At 50.5% G+C, this 11,339-nt stretch overlaps 1 protein-coding gene across 2 annotated transcripts; it reads left to right on the forward strand.

The window, feature by feature from the left end:
* Window positions 1-287: 287 nt before the first annotated feature.
* CLK3 (CDC like kinase 3) lies at window positions 288-9,444 on the forward strand. 2 transcript variants are annotated; one of them, XM_026855820.1, is made up of 12 exons: window positions 288-437; window positions 2,534-2,741; window positions 4,898-4,991; window positions 5,265-5,331; window positions 6,116-6,232; window positions 6,717-6,883; window positions 7,044-7,138; window positions 7,505-7,634; window positions 7,969-8,051; window positions 8,402-8,481; window positions 8,637-8,727; window positions 9,054-9,444. In XM_026855820.1, exons 1-12 carry the CDS (start codon window positions 289-291, stop codon window positions 9,237-9,239), a joined length of 1,467 nt encoding a protein of 488 aa, XP_026711621.1. In that variant the 5' UTR covers window position 288; the 3' UTR covers window positions 9,240-9,444. The 2 variants fall into 2 exon arrangements, with proteins under 2 accessions (XP_026711621.1, XP_026711622.1); XM_026855821.1 differs by lacking the exons at window positions 288-437; window positions 4,898-4,991 and having other exon boundaries at window positions 2,708-2,741.
* The last annotated feature ends 1,895 nt before the right edge of the window (window positions 9,445-11,339 follow it).

Below are 11,339 nucleotides of genomic sequence, written 5' to 3' on the forward strand. Positions count from 1 at the left end.
GGACGGCGGCGGAGCGGCGTCCCGGTGCGGGCAGGCTCCGGGCGGCGGTGCCTCGGCCCTGCGCTCGCTGGTTCCGGGCCCGCGGGCACCCCCCGCGGCCAAACGGTTATCGGGAGCCGGGGGAAGTGGTTTGTCCCCGGGTTGTTGAAATAACCGGTAACGCTGCGCCTCCCTGCGCCCCTTGGGGCGGCCTCTGGCCCCCGCGGAGGGTGGGACGGACCCTCCCTCCTCGGTGGAGCGGGTGACCCGCCGAGGGGCTGACGGGTCGGAACCCCGGTGTCTCCTCAGATGCATCACTGCAAGAGGTACCGCTCCCCGGAGCAGGAGAGCTACCTGGGCCACAGGTGGAAGAGGAAGAGGTCTCGGAGCAGAGACTACGAGGGGAGGCTGCGATACCCACCCCGGAGGGACCTGGCCCGCAGATCGCGATCGAGAAGGTAAAGGTGGGGTTTGGGCAGAGGGAGGCCAGCCAGCAGCCGTGCTGCCGGCCACAGTTATCGGATAAACTCTCGTCCTCGATTCTGATCGTGTTTCAGACAGAGCGCTGAGTGGTGGCAGCTTTCATTTTCTGACTGCTGACCAGCTTTAAACCTGTAAATCCCCGCAATGGAACTAAGGGGCTTAACTGCGTGCACCTGCCCTTACACAATTCTGCCTCTGCATCTCGCCAACAGTTCTTCCCAAAGTAACATCTTTAATATTAACAAGGGAGAACAGCTTGCCCTGGAATCATCTTTCCCAGGTCTAAAGCTGTGGAGGCGTTAAAGTCTTTTACTCCTGACGACCCATTTCCTTCTGAAAGTATTACAGATCACATTTAAAGTAACAATACTTTTCCCTCACCTACGCTGTCATAAAGGACCTGAGCATCGCTAAAACTGATCTTTCCTGCTCTGGCTCTGGATTTTACCTTTGATCCTCTCTTTGTTCAGCGTTTCCACAGGGACAATTAGGTGCTGGAAGCGGGGTGGATGAGGCCTCTGATTGATAATGGGAGCTGTGGCGAGGGCTCTGGAATAGAGGCGGGAGTGCTGATGGGGAGCTGCATGCTGACACGCTGGGGGGTGCGACCGAAATAGGCTGGTAGTCCCCGGTGGTACCGGGGCTGTGGCAGCTCCACTGGCTCAGGCAGCAGTCAAACAGGGCAGGTACAGCCAGAAGGGATCTGAGTTCACCTTTAATTTCCTGACATGTTCTAGAGATTAATTTCTCTTCCAAGCCTGGCTTTTATTTACTTGAAGGAAGCAGATTGTGAAATACAGCTGATGTGGGCTTTTCCATTTTTTCATCTGATGGGTTATGTAGCAGAGATTTGGATGAAAACAGGCTTCTGCTAGGTGAAAATCTTCTTGCCTCTTTAGTCTCAGACTCTGAGCCTCTCACAGGTTTGCTGCTCTCCTCTGCGAGTCCTTCAGGTTGTTATTTCTGATTCCTCTGTATCTTAAAAGTACGCACTGAAGTTTCACAAAGGTGTGTCTGGAGTATCAGTGTTGTAATGGAGCTGTGGGGTTTTTTGGTGTTTTGGATAGTTCAGCAGTGACCTAGAGCTGCTGCTGTCTTGGCAGGCAGTTTGAAATTTTGATCCAAGAATGTGTGTGGGGGTTCATCTCCCCCACAGACATACCTGCGTCCCTTTAAGCTGTCAGCGAGAGAGCTAATTCTTGCCGAAGCAGAGAAGTGTGAACAACAAGAGTTCCTGTTCCTGGACAGGAGGGACAGGAGACACTGTAGCGAGGTCTCGGCTGGCGAAGCCGTTGCTCTTGCTGTCAGCTAGGTGACAGCATCGACCTGGCCCGGTGTGTGCCCAGAATACTGCTGTTTATCATTGGAAAGCCCACACACTGTATTTCTGAGTTGCAACATTTTCTACCTAAAAACCTGTGGCTTTTCACTCAATGACATGTGAAGCATGACTTCTAGTGGAAGCTGTTTTGTTAGAACAGCTGCAGTGGCTGGGATGGAGAAGACAAGTCGTGCTTCTGGGGCAGAAGCAGACCACTGCTAAGTCATACCGGTTTGCTGTCCAGTTTAAGAAAGGTGACCAGATTTTCCTTCTGGCTCCTCGCTAATGATCTGATGAGCCGGTGTGTGTGTACACACTGAAGGTTTGGCGTTTAGGGGACTCCAGTCCCCCCTGGGGTGATGCCTATAACACTGCTGCTGGCTTCAATTCTCGTTTGTTTAAGAAGTAATGAGAGACCTTCCCGGGGGAGGAGAAATGATGTTAGAAAAACACTTGCGTATGGTGGTGGAGGTGGCTCAAATGAGGTAGGCAGCTCAGATGAAGCTCTAAGTGGGTGGTTTCCCCCCAGCTCCTTGAAATGTGGGAGTGCCACACCATTTTCTATTGCAAACGTTCTCATTTTTTATCTGAGAAGCGGTCAGCATCTGAGCTGCAGTGGAGGGCTGGTTTGAAGCCTAAGACTCTTGCTGTTGTTTCACCTGCCACCAGGCAGTGGGAGCAAGAGCACTTTGTTTCAGCCAGCCTCTGCCTTTTTTCCAGCTTTATAAATGCATTCTTGTTTTGCTGCAGCCATGACAGGATGCCTTATCACAGGAGATACAGGCGGGACAGCGACGCCTACAGATTTGAAGACCGAAGCCCGTCTTTTGGAGAGGACTATTACTCGACCCGCTCACGAAACTGGCGACGATCCAGAGGCAGAGAGCAGCACCGTCCCAAGAAGCATCAGCATCACTGCCGGAAACGCAGGACCAGGTCTTGTAGCAGTGCTTCCTCGGTGAGTAGCATCCAGAACAAGTTCAGGATTGCTCAGGGTTTTAACTGTTCTTACCTTCTTTCAGCTCTGAACACTCTGGGTGAGTACCTCTAATCCCATTTTTTTGTGTTTGTTGTCATTACGTGGAATGTATAGTCCAAAACCTGTGTCTTGTTAAGCAGGAAGCATTTGTAGCTATTGGTTTTTACTAGTCAGCCCCTGTAGCCTTAATATGTGAGGAAACGAAGCTGTATTCTTTACAGGCGGGGAGGGGATCAGGGAAGGCTTCAAATGGCGCACATGTGATAGGCTAACAAGGGCGAGCCTTGGCCTTAGGCCAGCCTGGCTGCTGGGGCTCGGTCATTGTTCAGGTTTATATGCAGCCAGGGCTTCGGTTCTGCACACTGCTGCTTCCCCAGGGGGCTCTGGCATGCCACGGTGGTCCGGAGCGCTCCTGTGAAGGCACCTCGATTTGACTTTGTGCCAGGATCCCTGACCAGTTGGGATCCATCAGCCTGGTTCTCCTGAGTTGTTAGCCCCGTGGTTATTAACCCCTGTCCCACTGTACTTAGAGAAAGGCTTCCACCTCCAGAGGATATGCACCTCTCCTCTTTGCCTATTTCCACCCAAGTAGCCTTGGACTTCAGCTTCACTGAAGACTTGTCCGTTTTCCACCCTGAAACGTAGTACTCCTTTCGGGGATTAACAGGGAATATTTGTTGGGGAGGATAGGGAACACCCTGGAAGTGTTGTGAGGTATCAGACCAGATGTCTCTGCTTCACTGCTTCTGTAAGGAACATTTCTAACTTTCACACATTTGTTGCTTTTAAATGTTGTTACAACTAAATGACCGAGTCCTGATCCCTGCAGTTACAGTGGATGTCTGCATGACTGGGTCTGTTGCTTTTCCTTCTTTTCTTTTTTTCCAGTTGACTTTTTAGTTTTAGAAAGAGCCAGGGTTATGATGAAAACGCCCCAGTGCGGTTTGCGTGTGTGCGTGCGTGCGAGTGATGATAACGGTGTGCAGGTTTGGGCCGGTGTGATCTAAATCCTTTGAAGTCTCACGGCTCTCTCAACTGTCCTCTCTACCTTCTCCTCCGTTTCATCTGACCTTTTGGGGTTTGATGGTAGCTCATTATTTTGGACTAGCTGGGGGGCAAGGGGCACAGAAGAGAAGCCTGACAGAAGCTCGGGCATGGAAATGTAGGGTTTTGTATTAATTTCTCTGGCTGTAGAGATTGTAACTCTACTTAAGGCCGAATAGAAAAAGATCAGGAATTAGGGCAGCTTGCTTTGTGGACCCTGGGTCCTTCCAGGAATGTTCGGCTGGTTTTCCAGTAGAAGCTAGCAGTAGCAGGGGTGACGTCCTACCTTTAGTGGATGACTGAAGGGGAGTGAAATGCTCCCTGGGGATCAATCTCGCTGTCCTGTTCCTAAAGTTCTCCCAGGCTTAAAATTGCAGCCTAAGGCCGATGTGCAATACCAGGTCTGTGTGCAGCCAGTTGGGCGTATGGATTTAGGATCAGCGTGGTAGTTGGTTTGGTCACAAAGGGAAGGACTGGTCTGTAGCCGGGGCAGGACACAGCTCTGGGTAGCTGGTGCTCTATTAAGCAAGGTACAAAAGAGCACACAGAGGGAGAACTGCTACTCTGGCTTCTACTGGACAGCTTGTCCAAACTGACAGCTTGTGTACCCTTCATCACGTTTGCCAGCGGAGAAAATGACGTTCTTCTGGCAAAGCCCTCCTTCTTCTTGTGCCTCTGGCAGCGTCCCCTGGCGCTGCAGAGGAAGCTGCTCCTCTGTGGGGAATGGTGGTGCCAAGCCAAGCCACCTTCACAGTGGAGCTTCCCAGCTGCTGCCTCCCTTCAGAGAAGAGGGGGGCATTTTCCTGCCTAACAGGCGGTGGCACCAGAAGCCGTAGCTAATGAGAGTTTTCTTTACATACCTGTAGCTGTTGATTACTTTTCTGTTTTGAAGTTAGTTTGTGTCTTGACGTGTCCCTTGCAATATCCCTATCGTTATATATGCTGTGTGCCTTATGAAATGCTGGGATCTGGAAAATCCAACCACCGACGCACCATCACCTCCACCTTTGAATGACACCACAATCCTGCCGCTCGGAACTGCCCGCTGTGCGCGCTGGGTCGTATGCCGTTTCGGGGGGCGGTGTGTACAGAGAAGCCAACAGAGCAGTAAGCGCAGCAGGAGCGTGGAAGATGACAAGGAAGGCCACCTGGTGTGCAGGATCGGCGATTGGCTTCAAGAGCGATGTACAGCCACCTTTCGTAAAACTTTACCTCTCTACTTTCTATCCCCATGTTAGACGAGATCTCTCGTATTGTATTGGAGGGGTCTCTAGTGTTTTATTGCTTATAAATGGACTGACCAGTAAATTGCCTGAGGCAGACAATAGACACTTGAGTTTTAAAGAGTGTAGCAGTGAGAGACATTTTTTGCTTTGTCATTTTATTGCTGTGAAATTGCAGGACCTCAGCTCACACCAAGGCTCTGAAGTTCACATCCACTCCTGTTTTCTCTCCTAGATGAAATTGTCGGCAGCCTTGGCGAAGGCACTTTTGGCAAAGTGGTGGAGTGTGTGGACCATGCCAGGTGGGCACCTTTCCCTTCCAGATAACGCGCCTGTCCCTTGAGCATGAAGTCCAGGTGCTCACAAGCATGGCAGGATTAATGCTGCCAGTTTTGCCCGGGCCTGGGACTCCACTGGACCAAACTTCTGTCACCTTCCACTTGTCATTATGGTAGAAGTTATTTCTAATAGCCAGTGGAAAGGAGATGGATTTGTAGCTCAGCCCCCTGAGCTTGCAGGCCAGTATGTTAAGGGAAGCAGGGGAGTGTTCAGTGTCTGAGGGCTTTGGCACAGGCTGTTCTACTGCAGTGAGCTCCAGCTGAGATACGGGCCCAGCAGCTGCGGGAAAAGTGACCTCTTAAGCTGCCAGGGTACTTTTTTTTTTTTTTTTCAACATCTCCTGTGATTACACTTGGCCCCTGTCTCCTCCTGACCTTTTGTCTGGCTTAGAACTGTATAGGAGCTGCTGGGCTGTCCTGCCTCCTCAGAAATCTCTCTGGCACGGTACAAGAGGGTAGGTGGCTGCTGGAGGCCCAGTGACCTTACAGCCTGCCTGTCAGGAAAGGCCATGCTCACAGAGCTGGCTGCAGCTGTCTCTGGAGTGTTACCCCACAGTAGCCTTATGCTTCAAATTAACTACTAGTCAAGCAGTGTAAATCTTGGGCAGACCTCAAGAGCTTTGTTGGGACCCAGAAATGACAGATGAAAACATGACTGGCGTAACTGGGGTGTGCCCTCTTGCTGTGGATGGAGGACAGGAGTATGTAGGCTTTTTCTGACTCCATCCTTTTGTCTCTTCCCTTACAGAGGCAAATCTCAAGTGGCACTGAAAATCATAAAAAATGTTGGAAAGTACCGAGAAGCTGCCAGGCTGGAAATTAACGTCCTGAAAAAAATCAAAGAGAAGGACAAGGAGAACAAATTGTAAGTTCCTACAAGACTTCCTGGGTAGTCAGTACCACATCCTTACAGACAGTGTGCTTGGGCAGTAGCCAAAGAAACACAGGGCTGAGGACTGGAATACCTGCTATTGCTTCCTGTGTCAGGAAGAAAACCTTTCTCATTCTCCTGTGTTCTGGGAGAGTCTATCTCTAGTTCTGCTGAGCACTTGTTTATTTAAAACTTTAACAACTGACACACCAGGTCACAGTGAGAAAAAAATTAAACAACACTTTTCTAACAACCCCCTGCTGCTCTGTCCCATGTGAATTGGGGATCTCTGTCTAAAGGTGGTTGAGTAAAGTGGGGAGAGGGTGTCTGGTGTATCCAGGGGGATTACTGTGCTTCTGAGTCATCTGGCTTGGAGCTTTTGCTCACCAGCCACTTCTGAAGTAGCCAAAACCAGGGAGGATGACTGTTCTGTCAAGTGCCCACATGATGGTTAATCCTCACGTCTTTGTCTCTGCAGCCTGTGTGTCCTGATGTCAGACTGGTTCAACTTCCACGGCCACATGTGCATTGCCTTTGAGCTTCTGGGCAAGAACACTTTTGAGTTCCTGAAGGAGAATAACTTTCAGCCATACCCTCTCCCTCAGATCCGGCACATGGCCTACCAGCTCTGCCATGCCTTGCGATGTAAGTCACCCGGGGCCCACCTTGCTAGGCAATGATGGCTCCCAGAACAGGTTGAGAGGGAGCTGAGGAGCTGGCTTGGTGCTCTGATAGGCAGAGTTGTGTGGGTGCTTCAGTGTGTGCTTCTTACATATATATTTTTTCTTCTCCACCACCTGTGCAGTTTTACATGACAACCAGCTGACTCACACTGACCTCAAGCCAGAAAACATCTTGTTTGTCAACTCAGACTTTGACACTCTGTACAACGAGAAAAAGGTGGGTTATGTGTGAAAGAGGAGTGAATAGATCAGGAATAGCCTGCCTTTCCCCCCCTGCAGAAATCAGATCTTCCCTGTTCTGTAAACTCTGTTTAGTGGGAACAAACTAGAAGCTAGGCCTCTCCTTTCTCCCATGTTTTCTAAAAGCCTTAACACTGCTTCAAGGGCTCCAGTCCATGAAGTAGTGTGTTCAGTGGCTTTCCTTAACACTGATCTGAGGTGTAAAGAGCTCAGAACTCCAGTTATAATCCTTCTGATCAGTAGTGCAGACACAGCAGTTCTGGGGTCAGAGGGCTCCTCTCAAAGCCTAGGTTAATCCCAAACCAGTTATTAGAAGCACTGAGGATTTCTTGTTTGCTTGCAGAGCTGTGAGGAGAAATCCATTCGGAACACGAGCATTCGTGTGGCAGACTTTGGAAGCGCCACCTTCGATCATGAGCATCACACCACTATCGTGGCTACCCGGCACTACCGTCCCCCAGAAGTGATTCTGGGTGAGTACTGCTGGGGTTTCGGGACTCTCGGACGGGGGGAGGAGAACAGTTGTACCAGGGATGCTGTAGGATGATGCTGTCTAGAGGAAAACCAGCTTGAGAGCGTTCCAGCTCTTGGGGAAGCAAACTGGCTCCAGGGGAGTATAGGTAAGTGTAAGCTGAAACAGCTTACTCGGGGAGACCCAACAGTCCTCCTGCCAGTGTGCAGCACCAGAAAAGTGCACAGATAACTTCTAGGTCTGTCTTCTTGTAATTCCTGCAGTTTTAATACGGAACTAGTAGAAATCTGGTGGGACTTGTTGAGAGCACAAAGTTAAATTGATTCTCTTTGCAGAGCTGGGCTGGGCACAGCCATGTGATGTCTGGAGTACCGGCTGCATTCTGTTTGAGTATTACCGTGGCTTCACACTCTTCCAGGTATGATTCTTTCAAGAGGTGTTGTACCCTAAGAATCTGTGATGTCTAAAAGGGCTCAAACAGGTGAAGTGAGAAGGGAAATACAGATCAGGCACTAAAAATCAGAAGCTGATTTTGAAAACAAGTCTGGGGTAACTCACGGTTTGAGGACTTGTGCCTTGCTGGAAGGGTAAGGTTCAGATCACTTCTGGTTTTCTCACTGTGCCTGTGAAGAATAGAAAAATCAAGAGAGGAAGGAGAGGTGGACAGGTGGAGGCTTGTCTGTTCTTCCCCTGTACTCGTATAGCAAACTTTTGTCATCAGAGCTCCCAAGTTCTGAATTAATGCACCATTGCTCTTTTCCTGTGCAGACCCATGAGAATCGTGAGCATCTTGTCATGATGGAAAAAATCCTCGGGCCAATTCCATCTCACATGATCCAGAAAACTCGGTAAGAACCTCCTCTTAAACTCAAGACAGCCCAGCCCGCTGTTTGTGGCTGGTTGCTCAGGATACAGGCTCTCAACTGTACAGATAGAACGAGGGGAGACATGCTCGAGGTACATCCCACCAGCAGCCTTACCCAACACCACCTTTCCTTTGCAGGAAGCAGAAATATTTCCACAATGGGAACCTGGTCTGGGATGAGAACACGTCCGATGGGAGATATGTCCAGGAGAACTGCAAGCCACTGCGGGTAGGTGCTGCACTGCGGCTGGGGCAGGGCAGGCTGTGTGGCCAGGCCAAACCGCTGTGCTGTTCCCTTCCCTGGATCAGCAGTGGGGGGCTTAAGGGTGGGAATTGTCCTTGGCAACTGGATTCTAGAGAGCCCCAAAATCTCATCTGCAGAAACAGAAGTTTATTGGTCTGGCTGAAGCAGGACAGGTGCTAGGGAAGAGGAGGGAGACTACTTCAGGATGGGAGATGGCTGTTGCCTCGCTGTGTCACAAAACTGGGGCCTGGGTCCCTGTCCCAGCAGAGCGCTACACCCCTCTCTCTGTCCCCCCCGCCCTTCTCTTGCAGACGTACATGTTGCACGACTCACTGGAGCACGCACAGCTCTTTGACTTGATGAGGAGGATGTTAGAATTCGACCCTTCCCGGAGGATCACGTTCTCGGAAGCCCTCCTGCATCCCTTCTTTGCCGGGCTCTCCGCAGAGGAGCGGCTGCTGTGCGGGCGAGGCACCAGCCGGGACCTGAGCAGATGACGCCTGGGGAGGGGGTGACGCGGCCGGCTCTCTGCATCCACTGGTGCTCCGGCCCCGCTCATGCTCTTCTCCGAGTTCAGAGGGGCTAGGGCACTGTGACAAGGACCCTGGGGAGGGGAGGGGAAGAAAAGCTACATTGGAAAGCACAGATTTGTCTATTTATATGTTGTAAAGTTAAAATAAAGTGTTTCTTATTGTTTGATACTTCCCTTGTAGGCAGGTTCAGGGTTCTCTTGCTCCCCAGTTTGCTTTGTCTGCAAAGTAAGATGGAGATACTGAGAAATTAGCAGGAACCTTTGCTTCACTGGAGGACAAAAAGTGAGGGTGAGTGGACTGAACTCTCCCTGGCCTTGGTCCTCCAAACAGCACAGAGCAGCAGGAAGGCTTGTTCCAGCTGTGGTGTCAGGCTCTAGAATGATAGCAGACAAATAAATAGCTGCACACAAACAGCACACATGTATAGTTGCACTTTATTTCAGGGCATCCCCCAGTAGCGGCAGGAATTAGTTGTTACAAATATTAGGTCACAAATGGAATATCAAGCAGTGACACAGTGCAGTGATCTTCACATGTTAGTGACCAGAGCAGCACTCGTGGGCAGTTCCTACGATGGTGGTTAAGGTTGTGGGTAGAAACTATCTAATCTCAAAACACAGCTAAAAAAAAGTGTTCCATTCTTTGAATTAAATTGGGCAATGTGGGGGAAGGGGCAGAAGTGACCCAGACCCTTTCTGGGTCTCTGAGTTCTCCAGAAGAGCTCACACCTGCACAAAAGATGCATTTTGTGGGTGAGGCCAGTAGAAAGCCTTTGTATCTGAGGGAAAGCACAGCCGAAAAATCTACTCTCATCTCCAGAAAAAGAGCACACCATAAAGTTTAACTGTGTCAAACACAGCCCAAAGCTGCCTGCTGTGCCCTAAACGCTCTGCACGGGCAGGGACTGGAAATCCCTTTCTTTATGTGAGGGTTTGTACCCTCCTGTTGGGCAACATGGCTCCATTTTTTTAGTTGTTTAAATATGGGGAACCCCGTGCTGCACAGGTGGCAATGCCTGGGGCCTCAGTGTTTTGGGGCTGGGCAGCAAGTACAGACCTGATCTCAGCCAAAACGTCTTTACAGGGTTCAGTGCCCTTCTGGGCAAATAACCAGCCACTGGCACAGCAGCGTAGAGGCAGAAAAGGACCCTGTGCTGAAACCTTGAGTATTTCTACACTGTTACTGCTTAGTGCATACAATCTACAGTTTAACAGCCAAACCCAGAAGAGGCAGAAAGAAAAGCCTACAGCCTGGTTCAAGGAAAGCAGAGATTGATACAGCAAGTTCTCTTAAAGAGTCTTGAGCAAAGAAAGTGAAAATAAGGGGACTAAAGCTAACACTGTACAGCAACAACCAAGGGACAGCCATCCACTTTAAGCCAGCCACTGCTCCTCTGCCTGGCTCAAGATTAGATGAAGCTGAAACAGCTGAAGAAACAAGGCAAAGGGAAGCCTCACATTTGTATTTGAAATAACTAGCACCACTGCCATCCCTTCCCAGTGCAGCCAAGTCAGAATCACAGCTTGTGAAACACCACTACAGTTCTAGCTGAAACACAGCTCACCTGAGGAACAGGTGCTTCAGCTCTGCCCTTTCCACGGGAGAGGAACCACTCAAGGGCAGAGCTACACCCCATCACAGCACTGACAAGTCATCCAGCTGCTCATCATGAGCCAGCAGATGCAGTTCAGTGGTCCAACCTCAGCGGGGAAAGCAGCTCAGGGGAACAGGGTTCCGGACACCGTGAGGGGCAGGGCCCTTCGTCCTGCTGAGGTAGATACAGCAAGGGGCAGGCGGCCTGGCAGGGGAAGAGACCTTGGGCAGGGGCAAGCCCAGAGCTCACCAGCCTCCTGGTCTAGGCTGGGTCTTCCCCCATCACTCCACACTTTCAGGCAATATTTATTACTCAACTGGTTTTCAACCAGGGCAGTCTCTTCCCTCAAACTTTGTTCTTGGCCTTTGTTCTAAACAGATGAAAGAGAAGGACGAGAGCCTGATCTGTAAATCCTCACCCCTCAGAGCACAAGTGGGTCAACAGGTTTGCTAAGCAGGACTCTACCTGCT

Source organism: Athene cunicularia, assembly GCF_003259725.1.
Source record: "Athene cunicularia isolate RWA chromosome 10 unlocalized genomic scaffold, athCun1 chr10_part1, whole genome shotgun sequence".
Lineage (NCBI taxonomy): Eukaryota > Metazoa > Chordata > Aves > Strigiformes > Strigidae > Athene > Athene cunicularia.

What these genes read in the sequence shown, in the direction of transcription:
- CLK3 (XM_026855820.1), top strand. Translation starts at nt 289, where the DNA reads ATGCATCACTGCAAGAGGTACCGCTCCCCGGAGCAGGAGAGCTACCTG. An exon ending in CACATGATCCAGAAAACTCG is followed by an intron (nt 8,482 to 8,636) that starts GTAAGAACCTCC and finishes TTTCCTTTGCAG; the next exon opens with GAAGCAGAAATATTTCCACA. An exon ending in AGAACTGCAAGCCACTGCGG is followed by an intron (nt 8,728 to 9,053) that starts GTAGGTGCTGCA and finishes CTTCTCTTGCAG; the next exon opens with ACGTACATGTTGCACGACTC.